The sequence below is a fragment of the Psittacula echo genome, assembly GCF_963264785.1.
Source record: "Psittacula echo genome assembly, chromosome: 3".
Classification (NCBI taxonomy): Eukaryota; Metazoa; Chordata; class Aves; order Psittaciformes; family Psittacidae; genus Psittacula; species Psittacula echo.
The window spans coordinates 123930931-123947924 of NC_137736.1; the positions used below are offsets into that span (position 1 = coordinate 123930931).

A 16994-nucleotide genomic window follows, 5' to 3' on the forward strand; every position below is an offset into this window, starting at 1 on the left:
ATACTGGAAAGAACTACATTAGAGTTTGAATAACCTCCCTCTATCAAGTCAAGAGTCAGACAGTTTCTGCTGAGTTTTAAATCAGCTAAGTCATTTGGACACCTGGTTCTCCTTACATGCAGTCAGGCCTGGGTATTTAGGTTGCTGTCAGAGAGTTTTTCTTGGCTTTGAAAGCTTTGGAAGTGTCAAAGTTCCATCAGATCCTCTTTTTTTACAGCTTTTCACCCCCTTCCCAAGCTGCGGTGTCCTTTTTGAGCTTCTGTAAAAGGGCTGATGTAGAATGACAACTGGCAATGACCAATGACAGCTTGCTCAGACAGTGAGTCTGTAATTAATGGGCTGCTTGATCTCTATTGTTGTCATTGGCCTCACTAAGCTTTAAAAATAGCCTCAGAACTGTTCAAGACCATCCCTGCCCCAAAGAGGTTTTTGAGCAGAGAGAAGACGGGATGCGTTAAAAACCCAGAGATGGCAGTTGCTTGAAGATTTGGGCTTCCCTGCATTACTGTTAGCAATTCCCTTTCTATAACTACCATGAAGACAACACATTTCTGATTCAAATTGGAAAAAGATAGATAACCGAATGAAGGGCACCTGGAAGGAGGCTCTGCAAATTCATCCTGCTGTTGAGAAGCCTTTTACCTCCCTCTTCCTCAGTTTCATTTATATTTTCAAGTCAAGCCTCTTTGGAACACTCCTTTTAGTGCATAATTTCCCATATGGTTTGAGTGGGTACATGGAAGTGTTCAGCTACCATAATAATAGACCCATTGTAAGAGTCCAATTTGGCTAAAATAGACAGTTCCCAAGAATACAAGGAAAAAAGCTGTCAAATAAAGAGGCTGAGGGAAGTAAAGCTGCCTAAACCCACATATTCTTGTGTTAGACATGCACTTGCTTTGGGTCTTCTTTTAAAATGTTCCAGGCCCAGTTGCTAATATCTTTGCTTAATACTCACCATTAGTGCTCCTGCCTCAAAAAGAACTGATCGAAACTGTGATGAATCTTTTGAAAGGTTTATTTGCATCCCATCAATGTTCTGCTTGCGATTACAAGAGCAATATTCCTCAGTGAATCAAAGTTAATACCTTTCCATCTCTTACAGTGGATTTGCTTGAGGGGGGCTTTAGGGAGGAAAGATAGGGTGGTTTTCTCTATAGCAGTGGAAGCCTGCTATATTGTCAGGACCATTGTGCCAAATTAAGGCGGTATTGTATTGTCTTTTTGCAAAGAACCCAATAGTTTCTGTGCTTGAAAACAGATGTAGCCATGGAGAGTAAAGCAAACTAAACATTACAGCTAATAATGGTCAGATTTATACCTCAAACATCATCTTTTATTTTTAAAGTGTGACTGAAAATCTAAAGGAGATAAAATGAGACAGAAGCTAAAATCCAGCTTATATCTGTGGATATATTTATGACAGTGATCCATTATTTCTTGCTGTCCAACAAAATAGAGCATTTGTGAAAGTCATCATTCTGGTCCTTTAATGCACTTCAGAAGAGTCATAAGAAAGCTTTTTAGAGCTGAATGGAAGACAGTATTCTCCAGTGGCTGGGCTATGGAAATCTTGACTTGAGCACGCCAGCACTAGATGATAGCACAGATTGGGCAGAGAAGAGATTCAGAGCAGCCCTGCAGAGAAGGACTTGGGGGTGTTGGTCGATGAGAAAATGAACATGAGCCGGCTGCAGTGTGCGCTCGCAGCCCAGAAAGCAACCGTATCCTGGGCTGCATCAAGAGGAGCGTGACCAGCAGGTCGAAGGAGGTGATCCTGCCCCTCTGCTCTGCTCTCGTGAGACCTCACTTGGAGCATTGTGTGCAGTTCTGGTGTCCTCAACATAAAAAGGACATGGAACTGTTGGAACAAGTGCAGAGGAGGCCACGAGGATGCTCAGGGGAGTGGAGCAGCTCCTGTATGGAGCCAGGCTGAGAAAGTTGGGGCTGTTGAGCCTGGAGAAGAGAAGCTGTGTGGAGACCTCAGAGCAGCTTCCAGTGTCTGAAGGGGGCTACAAGGATGCTGGGGATGGACTCTTCATCAGGGACTGTAGTGACAGGACAAGGGGTAACGGGTTCAAACTGAAACAGGGGAAGTTTAGATTGGATATGAGGAAGAAATTCTTTACTGTGAGGGTGGTGAGGCACTGGAATGGGTTGCCCAGGAAGGTTGTGAATGCTCCATCCCTGGCAGTGTTCAAGGCCAGGTTGGATGAGGCCTTGGGTGCCATGGTTTAGTGTGGGGTGTCCCTGCCCATGGCACGGGGGTTGGAACTGGATGATCTCAAGGTCCTTTCCAACCCAAACTATTCTATGATTCTATGATTCTATGATTCACTGAAAACAGAACCGGGAATGTGTCTTCAGAGATACCTCATCCAAACCCGTGATCAGTTATCTGCATTTAACTGTTCCTGACAGATTCTGATGCAACTTTATAGAACTACAGGGTAGAAGTCTGTATCTGAGTGTTACCTCAGCATCCTTTTGTAGGTAACGGAGAGAAGCAGGCACTTTCAAGTTGTGTTTCTTATGAGTTACGTCCGGTATCTGCTTTAGGAGATGAGTTGGATTCTGAAGGTTTCTCTCTGTAAAGGTAGTCCAGAATGATTACCTCAGATGCAGATGTCTATATACCTCAGATGCAGGTGTCTATGATTTGGCCATATAGATCCTATCAAAGTCATCTAAGTTACTCATAAATATTGCTACTGATAGCAATGTATTTATCTTACTGTTATTGCTAGAAAGCTTTTTTATCTGCCCAGTCTAAATCTTCCTTGCTTGAACTGGAGAACATCACTATTCATCCTATCCTATCTTATCTTATCCTATCCTATCCTATCCTAACCTGTCCACTAGGGACTTGGAAAGCAGATCAGTCTGCTCTTCTCTGCTGTTAAAAGTACACATCAAATGGCTCAAGAACTTGCGCTTTGATAGCTCTCAAAGGTAATCAGTAGGGAATTATCCAGGCCAAGTTGGATGGGGCTTGGAGCAACCTGGTCTAGTGGAAGGTGTCCCTGCCTATGGCAGAGGTTTGGAACTGGATGAGCTTTAAGGTCCTTTCCAACCCAAACCATTCTAGGATTCTATGATCCAATGGGATTGTTTCAGGTGAATCAGCAGGGATCGATTCTACCCAGGTTTTGCATGTGTAACATGAGAAAAATACATAAAATCAGACCAATAAAATGCAAAGATCAGTAAATGAAGGTGAGAGACTTAAATTACTTGATAAAGTAGGTTTCATTTAAACAAAATATGTTCTTACACCTTCTAATGCTGGGGTACACACATAACAGGCCACATCTAAAGAACTGCGCTGAGCATTGACTCTAGAGGTTGTAGTGAGCAAAGCATCAAGTCATTCAGTGTGATCCTCAGCATAATTCCATGGCAAATCTGTCAAACCTGTTGCTTGGATGGGCAAATAAAATGAACACATTTTCTCATCCTGCTTTTCTTGTAGTAGGTAGTAGAAAGCTGATTTTATCCCTGTACAGCATCAATGAGACTGTCAGTTCTGATGGTTGCAGTTTATGAAGGACAGTGCAAATTGAATGCTGTGCAGAAAAGCACTACCAAAATGCATTCATGGGGAGAAAGAGGCTTGATCTGTTTATCTTAGTGTGAAGACTGGAAAGTGTCTAGGTCACAGCATGTCAGCACAAAACTGTCACCTACAGTGACTTTCTAGCACAGAAAGGCTTGGGAAGGGTAAGGGGCTGGAAAGCATAGCCAGAGACACTCGAGTTGGTAGGAAGGCAGGATATTTTGAGACTGACATTGCCTGACTGTTGGAGTGACCAACCATGAGAAGCAGCATCTTTGTATCTTAGATCATGGCTCTGGAGGCCTTTCTTAAGATATATTCTTTACCAGATAGAAGATTTGCATGAGTCAAACATGAAATGCAGGGATAAGTGCAGGCAAGGCAGGGTGGAATCTAAGTTCCTTGGTGTCCAAGAAAGTGAAGAAGATGATGTGAACCAAACCAACATTCAATACCTTTAGTTTATTGGTTTCTGTATCAGAACATCATGAAATCTGCTGTAAGTTTAAGTGATTTAGGTAAATCCTGCGATCACAAGCAGCTGGGAAGTGCTCTGCTGAGGGCTTTCAGTGATGGCTGAGGGGGAAGGTGAAGTTCCTATTTCTGTTGTGCTCATGGCCAAGAAATAAAGACATCTGTCCTGGTTTAGCAGTAGCAGTCATTTTTTCTACTGGTGCAGTGCTGTGTTTTGACTTTTGGCCTGGGAATGATACTGATAAAGCTGATGTTTTCAGTTGCTGGTCAGAATGTTTACCCTGACCAAGGACTTTGTGAGTCTCATGCTCTGCCAGGGAGGAGGAGAAGCCGGGAGGAAGCAGGGACAGGACGCCTGACCCAAACTAGCCAAAGAGGTATTCCATACCACAGCACGTCATGCCCGGGGATGTAACTGGGAGCTACCCGGAAGGGCACGTCCTCTTTTCGGTCGAGCTCTTTTCCGGCGAGCGGTATCATATTTTCTTCCCTTGTTATTTCTCTTATCATTATTATTATTGGTGGCAGCAGTAGTGATTTGTGTTATACCTGAGTTACTGGACTGTTTTTATCTCAACCCGTGGGAGTTACATTCTTTCGATTCTCCTCCCCATCCCTCTGGGGAGTGGGGGGGGGGGGAAGTAGACTGTGTGGTTCTAATTTACAGCCGGGGCTTAAACCACGACAGTTCTTTTTGGCGCCCAACGTGGGGCACGAAGGGTTGAGATAACGACAGATCTGACTGGAGTGTGTCTAATCGTATTTGTGATAAGCATTCAGTGTTTTAGATTAATAGTCACTCGTCACAATGCTGATTTATTGGCTCTCAAAGTTGTTGTTTTTGATCTCACAGTCTCAATATGCTGTAGGTTACTTAGAGCCGGTATTTGCTGTGTTAGTGTTTATCAAGTGTGGGCCTTGGGCTAAGGTTCTTGTTTCACTGTACTTTATGGTAATGGCTTGCGATACGGGCGGGCTCCGGCAGCAGGGCGGGATGGACGTGGCCGTGGACTTGTACGTGGCCGTCCCGCTGCTCTTCACCGTCCTGGCCCTCGTCCTCGCCTCCGTCTTTGTGAGGCTGCGGGGAGCCGAGGGGGAGCGGCCCCGGGAGCCGGCGGCGGCCGAAGCGGCCCGGGGGAGCGGCCCCGGGAACCAAGAGGCGGCAGGAGCGGGGCCGGAGGCCGGGAAGGAGGCGGCTGCCAAGGAGGGGAAGGAGGCGGCTGCTGAGCAGCGGGAGGAGGCGGCGGAGGAGCCGAGCCCCACGGCCGAGCCCAGCCCCGCGGTGGCCGAGAGCATTCCCCAGCAGCAGCCCGCCGAGCTTCGTGAGCCCGAGCCGCAGGAGGATGCAGGAGACCACGCAGCATTTCCCAGCAAGGCAGAGGAGGAAGATCTGGACTCGGAAGAAGAGAAGCTGGTGGTGAGAGAGCCTTCAAGCACAGCAGCTACACCAGCCCCAGTGACAAGTACAGCAGCAGCATTTGAGAGTTTTGAAGGTTTTGAATGGCCTTTGGGTACCCTTGGAACCTGCCTGCTGATTGTTATGGGGATCACCATGTTGGCACACACACAGAGTGAGTTCTACCCACGACCATTTTGTCGGATCCCGAGAGTTGAGCAGAGTCAGGTTTGGGTCTTGTCTGGGTTTAGACAATACAGGGGGACCGAGAGGTTTTCCCCAAGGCTGGACAGCCATGAGTGTCACGGTGTGTGGGACAGTATGGGCGAGTATCTAATCCACTGGGCCCCTCCAGTGCTTTGGAAGCGTTGGAGATGGAAGGCAGCTGTGTGGAGTCCCCGAGAAGTTGCAGAGACTGCTGCAGGGGAGGGTGAATTATTTTGAGCCTGATGGGCCCATGGCACTTCAGGCCATCAGGGCAGAGATGCAACATAGAGATGGACTCATGATCGAGGGGTGGACTTTGCAATGGGCCTCTCCTGCTCTGAAAGACTGTTACAAGAGATGGAGCCCACCATCATGGACCGAATGGACTCAGCAGCTTTATAGGGATTGGTCTGTGCACTAGGATAAGAGTGCACTGAGATGAGAGTGAGGGTATATTGAAAATGTGGGATCTGAGCATGACGTGAATGGTATGGAATAAGGGGTGGATACTGTCCTGGTTTAGCAGTAGCAGTCATTTTTTCTACTGGTGCAGTGCTGTGTTTTGACTTTTGGCCTGGGAATAATACTGATAAAGCTGATGTTTTCAGTTGCTGGTCAGAATGTTTACCCTGACCAAGGACTTTGTGAGTCTCATGCTCTGCCAGGGAGGAGGAGAAGCCGGGAGGAAGCAGGGACAGGACGCCTGACCCAAACTAGCCAAAGAGGTATTCCATACCACAGCACGTCATGCCGGGGAATGTAACTGGGAGCTACCCGGAAGGGCACGTCCTCTTTTCGGTCGAGCTCTTTTCCGGCGAGCGGTATCATATTTTCTTCCCTTGTTATTTCTCTTATCATTGTTGTTATTGGTGGCAGCAGTAGTGATTTGTGTTATACCTGAGTTACTGGACTGTTCTTATCTCAACCCGTGGGAGTTACATTCTTTCGATTCTCCTCCCCATCCCTCTGGGGAGTGGGGGGGGGGGGAAGTAGACTGCGTGGTTCTAATTTACAGCCGGGGCTTAAACCACGACAACATCATATCTAATTCTGAGGAGAAACTTCATGTTTTCCACAGCACATTATAGTGGTTTATGGGCCAGGGCAAGCTGGACACCACTGTTTAAAAACTTAAGAGGAAAGGTAAATTCACCTGGCAATTTACCCTCGTGGTCCCATGAAGAACGTCCTTCTAAGGTTTACCTTTACCTGACTGTCCACAGACATCCATAAACCAGACATCCAACTTGAAAGAGCAGTGGTGTTGCAGGAGTGGCAACACTACATGTATACACATCCAGCATTTCTGTTTCCCCTTTGTTTGTTGCTCTTACCAGGGCATTTCGTAGAGTCATAGAACCCTAGAATGGTTTGGGTTGGAAGGGACCTTAAAGCTCATCCAGTTCCAACCACAGGCAGGGACACCTTCCACTAGAGCAGCAATCTGAGCAACTCGAGTTGTTCTCAGTCTTTATCATAAGGCTGCAAACAGCTGTGACGTATGGGAATGTTGCTGTGATTCTGGAGAGAAGGAGGCAGGATACACTGATACTGGAGGTCTATCTCTAGGGCACACCAGGGAATCCAGGTCCTCCAGGCGTTCAGGCTGGACTGGCCCATTGTCCCCTCATTTCTGCAGTGGAAGGAGATGTGCGCTGTCTGCAGGCAGCAGCAGGCTTGCTCACAGCACAACTCTTCTTTCACACATCCTACACCAAAGCCTGCTGTAACAATCCTGCGTTATTGGGTTGAGTGCTGAGTAAGGTTCAGTGTATAATGGTGAAGTTTCCCTTTCCTGGAGAGTGAAACTTCACTCCCTGCAGTAATTAGCCTGTCCCCAAAGGCCTATCTAGGACTTCTTTGATGATTTTAGCATTACAGAGACCTTCTCTGCCTCTGCAGAGAGCTTGACATTTGCTGTCAATTAATGCAGCGCTGCTCAGCTTGTCCAGTAACTGGATTAAAGCCTTGCCTTCCCATTGAACTTGTGACAGTGATAATCAGCAGCAGAGGAAGCTGATCTGGAAACCCTGCCAGGGGAACAGCTTCTTGTTGTTCCACTCCTCAAGTCAAAGACAAAGGGTGGGATGTGACTCCTCGCGTCTTTGTTGTTGCTGCTTTCTCACTCGACCTGATAAAATTGCTAGCAGCTCTCACAAAGTTTCTAAGCAGTTGCTGTTTGTCTGCTCCAGAGCCTGGGAATTCTTATTAATGTATTTGCTTAAATCAAGAATACAGCAATTATCTTGATTAGCTCATTGAGATGGTATCACTGTATGGTAATTCCTTTTCCCCCTGGGCCCAAGTCAAACCTTCACTGCATTATTTAGCCCAAATGAAGCCTTTTTGCTTAGGTCCTTTACGTGCCCAATTAGTTTCAAAGGTCACCATCTCCCACATGGAATTAAATCCTTTCACATCACTTGCAGCCAAGCCCAGAAACTCAAAACCAATGGACTGCCCAAGATGTGGCTCACAGCTGCCTGGAGGGCAAAGGGCCTTGTGGAGCCAGATCTTCAGATGGGCAATAAAGGGAGCTTTGACCCGTAACAGGGCATGCTGTTTTACAGGGAACCAAGCTCTGCCAAACCTCACACGCTGTAATGGGTGCAGGGTAGGAGCCAGCTGGACTGAGCATGCAGGAGGACCTTGGGTGGCTTCCCACTGACCCCCAGGACTCAGAGAGGTCCCACCCCAGCATCAGCAGTGTTTGGTGCACCAACCAGTGTCATGGTCTGGGCAACTGGGGTACCAGAACTGGGTGTTGCGGTCAGCATCACCCCGGGGTGAGATGCAGACTCAGTCTGCCTTGCAGTTGACATAAAGGTCCTGAATTTTGTTCTCTTTTAGTGGAACCCAGAGGTAAAAAACCCTTATTGCCTTCAGAGGAGCAACCACTTCTTGACTCTGGGAAAAGCTTGCTTACTGCATTGATAACATCCCTTTAGCACCTGATGATATCTCAGGTCATACACTTGAGTTTTGGTGGTGTCCTTGGTTTAGTCATTCAAGCGAGGGTCTCTTTCTGCTCCTGCAGCAGACTGGGGTGTGAGAAACACCTTTGTCTTTGGCTCTCCCTTTCCTTTTAGCAAGATTTCTTGGCTCCACAGTTTCTTCGTGATAAAATAATCAGATTCTTATTGTTCTCCTGAGGAAGTTACAGTGAAACTCCAGTAAATGCCATGATAAAATAATACCTCTCCAGTACTCTCACTGAGTTTTGAGGTCATGCCTTGAGCCATTGGCCTGGCCTGAAATGAGTACCTGGTGGTGTCAGAGTTTAGTTGAGAACTGAGGGAACCATGAGTATCATAAAAGCTAGAGCGAGATCTTCCTACCTTCCTCAGCACATCTGGGCAGTCAGAAGATTCTACAGATGGTGGCTGCAACCTGGCCTTGTGTTATCAGGGACTTGCCTCCATGTGTGTTTGTCTGTTATAGATTCATCTTAATGCTGTGGGTAATGTTGTTTGAAAACGTGTAAGGAGGCAGTGGGTGCGCGTCTGTGTAATTACACTGAAAATAGAGTTTGCAAAGGACACTTTGGCACTAAATGCAATATTATCATAGTGGGGTTTTTCTTATCTTGCAGTCTTAAAAGGCTGATGAAATGTGAAAAAAAAAAGCTAAAATGAGGAAACCCAGAAACTCAGGCAAGGAATTGATTTCTGAATAGACAGCACTTAGGATTGCTCTCTTTTAATTCCCAAGACCCAGGTCTCTACACAATGGTAATGTGATAAATGAAAGCTCTGGATGTTTACAAGCTTACAATTAGGGCTCATAAGCACCAAATACCATTTTAATTCTGTGCGTTGAACCTTAGCTAAATACGTTTCCAATTGGGAATGGATGGCAACGGCTTCCTTTGCCGGCCTAGTAATTGCCGCTGTAATGGTAAGCGCTCAGTCTCTGCAGCAGGTTGGAATGGGAGGCAGCAGCTGTGTTAGCAGGTGATGAATTCATTGCTCATAGTGGCTGCTGCGTGCGCTCCCCTGATTCAGATATTCCTTAATTCTGGTGCTTTCGGAGCATTTGGAGAACACAGAAGTCTTGGGCTGTGATGAAAACCAGCCCAACTCCTAAATCCCAACACTGTGGAAACAAGCCTAGGTAGCTTAGCTGCAAAATGAGGTGACTAGGAGAGATTTATCTCACTGCAAATACCAGGGCACACCTGCAGCTACATAAGAGCCAGGCACTTGGCCTTTCCAAGCTAAGAATGTGCCCTAGAAATGCCTTTGTAGGGCTGAAAGCAGAGGTAGAAGGAACCACCTCATTTAACTCATGAAGCACATTATCTCTTTGGGATGTGCAAGCCTTCAAGCATCCAGGGAGACTGGGGGTATGTGACAGATGATATCAGGTATGTGCTGTGTGATCTAAATGAAGGCAAAAGGGGGAAATGCTCCAGTCCTGAGCAAAAGAGAAAAGGAGTTTCTTGCCAAGAGGAAAGTGCTGTGTGTATCCGTGCTAACTGGCTTCCCGCACCTCCTTTTGCATTGAGCTGGCTAAAAGGAGTTTTCCTCTGGACGTGGGTGTTTTACACTTCATCTGCCACCAGATAAAAATAATAATAGCAATGGGAACAGTGTAATTGTGCTGCCTTCTCCCATTTCTGCCTGTGTAACGCATGACATCCTTGCAGCTGCAGATAGGGGAGCTGTCACCCCCAAAGCGAGTCCCTTCTTCGCTGCTTGGCAGAGGGGCAGCAGCTCTTGCAAAGGCAGAAAACACAGATGGTCCAGGTTACTTGTGATGGAGGCTGATGGGGTGACTAAAGAGGTGCCAAAAGTCTGACGTACGCGTGCAGACACCTTAAACCAATTCCAGCACACCATTCCAGGCTCTTCTGGCCCCAAAAGAGCCTTGCTTCTCAGGGTCTAAAGTCCCAAATGGAAGTGCTTGCTCTTGGTGAAGTTCTTCCCCTTAGTGTAAGTGTTGTACAGCTGTAAAAATGGAACTGTGTAAAATATGTGTATTGTACTTGGTAATTTTGACTTTAAAAGAGAAACGTGTGCGCAGAGGGCTAGGCACCATCACACTCTTTCATGCTTGGGGCTGTTAAACTGGGCATCCACAGGTTTTTGAGGCTTTCTTTGGCGCTCCGAAGGAGGGCTTGAATAGAGGACAGGGTTTCTGGTGACTCTCAGCATGCTGCTGAGTGTCATTCAATTAGGATAAAACGTGACTCACAAGACATTGACTCAACACTTAAATGAAATAGCTCCCATGTTCCTCACATGGACGAGCTCTCTGCCCCCATCCTGGCTGTTGCTTTCCTTCTTTCCCTAATCCACAGACTTCCTTTCACACTTACACCTGAATTACACCAAACTCGCCCCTTAGACTTCAGTGCAGCATGCGTAGGTTTTGTGCTATGACTTTAAGAGGTGAATCAGGCTCAATTTCAGGAGCAGCTCATTATTTAAAGTATAAATAGAGCAATATAAATAAGTCCTGCTGATACCACCAAGGTGCCAAATTCATGTCCATTCTCCTTAAAGTTCAGACCATGTGAGGTTTGGGTCTACCTTTACAGTTGAGACTTGTTTATTATATTTAGGACACTTAACGTCATGGTAGAAAGAATTTAGGGTGTTATACAGCACACCTTTAGCAATGACAGTGTTTTCTCAGCTTAAAGGAGAGACTAAATCATGTCCCTTGTGTCCTATCTCAGCAGAAGGGGTAAAGATATCATCACCTGTGATGTTTCCAGTTCAAGACTCACTGTTCTTGGAGGAGATGTGCAGATGACTTCGGAGAAAGCACAATCAAAGCACATACCATGTCAGTGCAAACAGGAGACCCACAAGCATGGAGCAAAGAGTTTGGTGCTGACAGCATGTTAGTCCTGGCTCTTGCAAGGAGATTCAGGTTGAATCCAAGCTGTGTGCTGCTGGCTGCTTGGAGAAGCTGTAACTGGTCTCTGCCAAACTCCTGCGATGCAGTCCTGAATTCATCCCATTCCCTCTTTTCCATTGCACAAGTGGCTGATTGATTGCCAAGAGCTTGGAGGGAAAGGGCAAGGCTGCCCTGTCCCCCATGCTTGGATAATCCCTTGACTGATAGACTGACACCATGGAGGACCAAATGCTTTCTTCTACCTTCCTACCTCCCCTTCTGCCCAATGGGCAAGAAAAGCTCCACATGATAGTGTCTCCAAACCCAAGGGATGGAGACACTTGCAATGAGCTCACCCCCTTAGTCACTATGTACTAAATATTAGACTTGGGCAAAAATCACTTTTTCAACCAGCCCTTCCTCACACTAAGGCACTGACAATGTATTGTAGGGAGCAAAGTCACAGCACTGTGTATGGATCTGGAAATGGATTGAGAATGGAAGAGGAGATGGATTTCTTTTCATGTATATTGCACAGTCAGTCCAATGGCTGCACCTGGGCCTCTCCTAGGTTGCAGTTCAAGAGTACATTGCTTTTCCCTTCCCCTTCTTCTTCACCTTTTCCTTTCCCTTCTCCTTCCCTTTTCCCTTCCCTTGTTTGTTTAGGGGTTTTTGTTATTAGATGGGGTTTTGTTCCCTACCTCAGAGTAATCCCGAAGAGAAGAATCGAGAGCTCCTCAACCATCTACTCCCTCCAAAGTGTGATCAGCTATACCCAGACCCTCCCTAACACGTTTCTCTCCCCTATCCTTAAAATCATTGAGCAATCGGGTTTCCAGTGCTCCGTCTATTGCTTGGAGCAACCATAGGCCTGGAAAATGTTCTCCAGCTTCTGATCTGAATCTTCCTTGTTTCCATTCAAGCTGATTACTTTTTGGCACATCCTCAGTAGATGTGATGAATAATTCATTATAATCCTCTTCAGAACAACCATTGTCAGGATGTCATCTTCCCATTGTTCCCCCTCTTCTAAATTAACTCTTTCAGGGGGGGGGCTTTGCTTCTTAGATCATGATTTCTAAGCTGCTATCCCCAATGTATCATTTACATTAGTTCATCATTCTGAGGAATGGTGCCTTCACTGGACACTGTGCTCCATCAAAGGCTTCCCAAAGGGTATTGCAGAAGAATGAGTCCTCTCTGCTCACCCACCATTCAACTTGGTATCCCCAAGTGATATGTTTTCTTTATATGATCTTCTTATATAGCACACAAATCATTCTTAAATGATATGGAAGAAGTCAAACACTCATCACTGATTGCTTTAGCTGGAATTTTTCTCCTGTTTCTCCAAAACTATATAAATATCCCTTCCATGAAGGTCCATCTCATCTGAAGATCCAACAGCTCTGCAGACATACGCCAGTAGAGCATCCTGCTGTTCTTGAATTCCATCTGCAACAGCCTCACAGCAAAGGTCCCTTGCCAGCCCAAAGGCACACTTTGGCAGTGCCACAAATGGGAGGCAGGATGATCTGTTGGCTCAGAAGGCCTCTAGACACAAGTTTCTGCTCCTCCTTTTTACTGATCAATACTTTCCCCCAGTTTGTTAACTGCTGTGGGACCTGAATGTATGCAGCTTACTTCATCTGGGTCCTGGTACATGAGTGTCCGCATCACAGAAACCATCCCAGATGGTGCTTATGTTGATTCCCTCACTGGAAAAGCCAAGGACACAGTAGGGATGAAAACTGAGCTGCTTTTTTACACTTTGAAACCAGCCCTTCCAGATGGTGCTAGGAACAGTATAAAGTAGACACAGGGGTCTCAGCTGCGCTCAAGGCTCTACACCATGTTCACAAAGGACAGTTCTCTGTCTGATGTGGCCGATCTGCTAGGTCCTTGCTGCTACTTTAATATTAGCTTCTAAAATAAGGGGGGAAAATGCTGAAGAGCTCAGGACACAACCAGAGAAAACAGTTGGTGGCCTCCATAAACTCCTAGCTCTTGCAAGACAGGGTGCACAGGCCAGTGCTTTGCCATAAGTCGCAGCACAATAGATGGGAAATAAGGTTACTCCTGTAAATAAGAAGCACAATGCAAAGTATGGGGGAAATGTTGTTAAAATACAGGCTAATGCTTATTTAGTCATTTTCTGTTCTGTGCTTGATTTTCTTCAGCTAAAAGCTGTGATTTTCTTCTCATGAAGCCAAAAATTCATCACAGTCTGACAGTGACAATGTGTTTTTCTCTGGGAAAAATCTGGCTAAAGACTTCAAGGCTGGGTGTCTGTTTTATAGCATGATTCCTGTATCCCACTCCTCTGTTGATGCTGTTCACTTCACTCCTTCCTCTCTTTCAGGTACAACAGCTTTGGCCGCCTGACCAACGTGACCTTCCCTACTGGCCAAGTGAGCAGCTTCCGCAGCGACACAGACAGCTCTGTGCACGTCCAGGTGGAAACCTCCAGCAAGGATGATGTTACAATAACAACCAATTTGTCAGCATCAGGAGCCTTCTACACCCTTCTCCAAGGTGAGTTGGGCCACTGTCACCCTCCCAACCAAGCTGGAAACAGTGGAATATCCATGCTCTTAGGGTTCCCAACGTAAGAAGGATGTGGGGCTGTTGGAGCGAGTCCAGAGGAGGCCATGGAGATGCTGCGAGGGCTCGAGCAGCTCTGCTCTAGAGCCAGGCTGAGAGAGCTGGGCTGGGGCAGCCTGGAGAAGAGAAGGCTCCTGAAGGGGAGACCTTAGAGCAGCTCCAGTGCCTAAAGGGGCTGCAGGAAACCTGGAGAGGGGCTTGGGACAAGGGCCTGTAGGGACAGGCCAAGGGGAATGGCTTTAACCTGCCAGAGGGGAGACTGAGATGAGCTCTTAGGCAGAAGCTCTTCCCTGTGAGGGTGCTGAGGCGCTGGCCCAGGGTACCCAGAGAAGCTGTGGCTGCCCCATCGCTGGCAGTGTTCAAGGCCAGGTTGGACACAGGGGCTTGGAGCAAGCTGCTCTAGTGGAAGGTGCCATGGGCTGGAACTGAATGAGCTTTAAGGTCCCTTCTAACCCAAACCAGTCTGGGATTCTGTGATCAGGAAACAGGCATCATCTTGATAATACCAAACTCACCTGCATCCTTAGCACCCCTACATGCTCTTGCAGATGCCCACTCACACCTACTTAGCCACATTCTCTTGCTCTGTGGTTGCTCTGCAGTTGTTTTCTGCTTCGTTCTCAACTGGTCCCCTTGCCGTGCAGCTCTCATGCAGTACAGTCCTCCATCATCATCACCACCATTCCTGTTATAACCAAAAGGGTTGCATAAATCTAGCTGCACTTTCAGCCAACCCCTTTGCTTCATTCTCTTAATGGCTTCCAACTTAGCAGTAACTCTTCTCCTGGAACAGGCTTCCAGCTGGATGCTGGAATCTCTGTAGTTCTTTATTTCCTGGCTATTCAAGCATCCATAAGGAAGCATTCAGAAAAATGACCATCCCTGTCCTCAGAAGGTCTGTGTTTGAGCTAAAGGGCTGGTGTGGAGAGGCACAAAGGAGGAAAGAGAGATGGGCAGTCGGGTTAGGACTCAGGACCAGTTTGTGGCTGTTGGAAGTGAGCACAGTTCTACCAGTGATGGTAAAGTGGGAAAGTGGAGGACTGATGAGGTGAAGTGAAGGTGATGAAATGGGAAATAAAAGAGGAATTAATAGCAGGGGGAAAAGGTGCTGAAATACTGGTAGGAGCAGAAATTGTAGTGCACAAACCACACCAGCCTGGATCTGCAAGTTCTGAAGGCTCCTTAGGGTCAGGGTGAGCCATCACTCCTGTTCCCGGAGCCTGGAGAAAAGGAGACTTTCAGACTCCGCTTTCTTCACCCCCCCAGCTCTCATTCACTCTTAGCCTGTGCCTAATGGCAATGGGGTTTCAAACATCATTTCTCCTTATGAGGAATGAAGTGCTCCAAGTGCGACCAATGTGTTCCAGAGTTATATTTGTTCCCACATCACTGGCATATCCCTCCCCTTCTCTTTTCCTTAAAGCAAGTACCTTCTATGCCTGAACACTGCTTTTCCTGCCTCTGGAAAAGGCAGCTGAGAGGGTGCCAGCCCCTTCAAGCCATCCTCACTATTCCTGGAGGGAGCACAATGTCTTTCTTACTCTTTACTTCAAGCCTGCAAAGCAGATCCAACCTCTCGCCTGCCCCATCCATCCACTCACATTAAAACGCCTGGCAGCTGCACAGGCATGAGGTTGGCTTCATCTCAAGAGCCTAATTAAGCAATAGAGCCCACTGTTGGGGGCTCTTTAGTGACATAATTGACTGTGATGTGATTTATACACCCGGAGCTGAAGGCACAGTTAGATAATGGTGCCACAGTCAATTACCTCATTGTGCTGCCCTCCAGCACGGGGCCACTCTTACCATCAGGATGTGGTATCACAAACAGCTCAACTATCCTTAGAAGGATACAGTTATGGAAATGCTTGGATCTGAAGAAACTCATCTTACAATGAAGCTCTGGATAGCGCAGCAGAGGTGGCCTGTGACCTGCTGAGGTTGGCTTTCCCACAGGCATTAGGGACTATGAATTCCCAAACTAGGGTAGCTGTTTATTCATGGCAGCACTGTAGAAACTGAAACAAGAGTTGCCCAGGGATGCATTGAGCACAGCTGAAATGTAAGCTGCCTTCCAAGTGCTTCTCCAGGGATGGAGCTGGAGCCATTCTAAAGGTCTGTGAGTGTCTTGCCCTCTCCACTGTTCTTCAAGCAAAATGCATATTGCAGATTCCCTTTGCTCGTGCATTTTCCTTATGGACTCACAGCTCTGTCCAGCTTTCCCAAATCCTTGGTGAACCTCTCAGGAATGCTGGATCACACTGTGAATGGATGAGATCTGAGAAGGAGTTTTCAAAAGGTTACAGATTCCTGTCAGATGGATTTAGGAGCCTCTGCAGCTCGCAGGCACCTCAGCACCTTGGTGGGATTTTGTCCTTTGGACTAATGACAAAGTGAGCATTTGTTCAAAGCCAAAATAGGGCAGTAGTGCCCTAGAGCCAAAGCAGCATAAAATACAGCGTCCAAAGGCCCCTGGATTTCATTTAGCCCTAGAGGAATGGATTCCAAAGCCAGGGAAGAGTCTTCTCTTGGGAAGATGCTGTAAGTGGAGGGTTTAAATTCCCCAGAGTGCTGGTGACAATCCACCGTAACCCCTCTGTGCTGCTTATGGGACACAAAGGGAACATCACACGTCCAGTGAATTTCATGGTGACCTTCCAGCTTTCCCTTGCTTCCTGGTGACAGAGGGAGGAATGTATTAAGTGTGCAGAGACATTTCACTGATTTGATTTAAAGCACATCTCCTACCACTTTCTCACCAAACCAAGCATCTAAGAAGAGTGCCAGCCCCTTCTCTCCGTTTGCAGAACCAAGCATGCAGTGGGTTTGATCCTGCTGGAGTCTATGTTGAAAACCCATCAACTTCAGTACTCAGTGGTATAGCTAAAATACTTGGCTCTACACTATGGG

The 16994-nt window shown here is 46.9% G+C and overlaps 1 protein-coding gene across 1 annotated transcript in view; it reads left to right on the forward strand.

The window, feature by feature from the left end:
- Positions 1–16994, forward strand: part of TENM4 (teneurin transmembrane protein 4) — a gene marked incomplete at both ends in the record, with an annotated part of 363192 nt that overhangs the window by 319654 nt on the left and 26544 nt on the right. The window contains one exon of the mRNA XM_080612995.1: positions 13843–14015. Coding sequence (XP_080469121.1) covers positions 13843–14015 — 173 coding nt within the window. The remainder of the gene's footprint in view (positions 1–13842; positions 14016–16994) is intronic.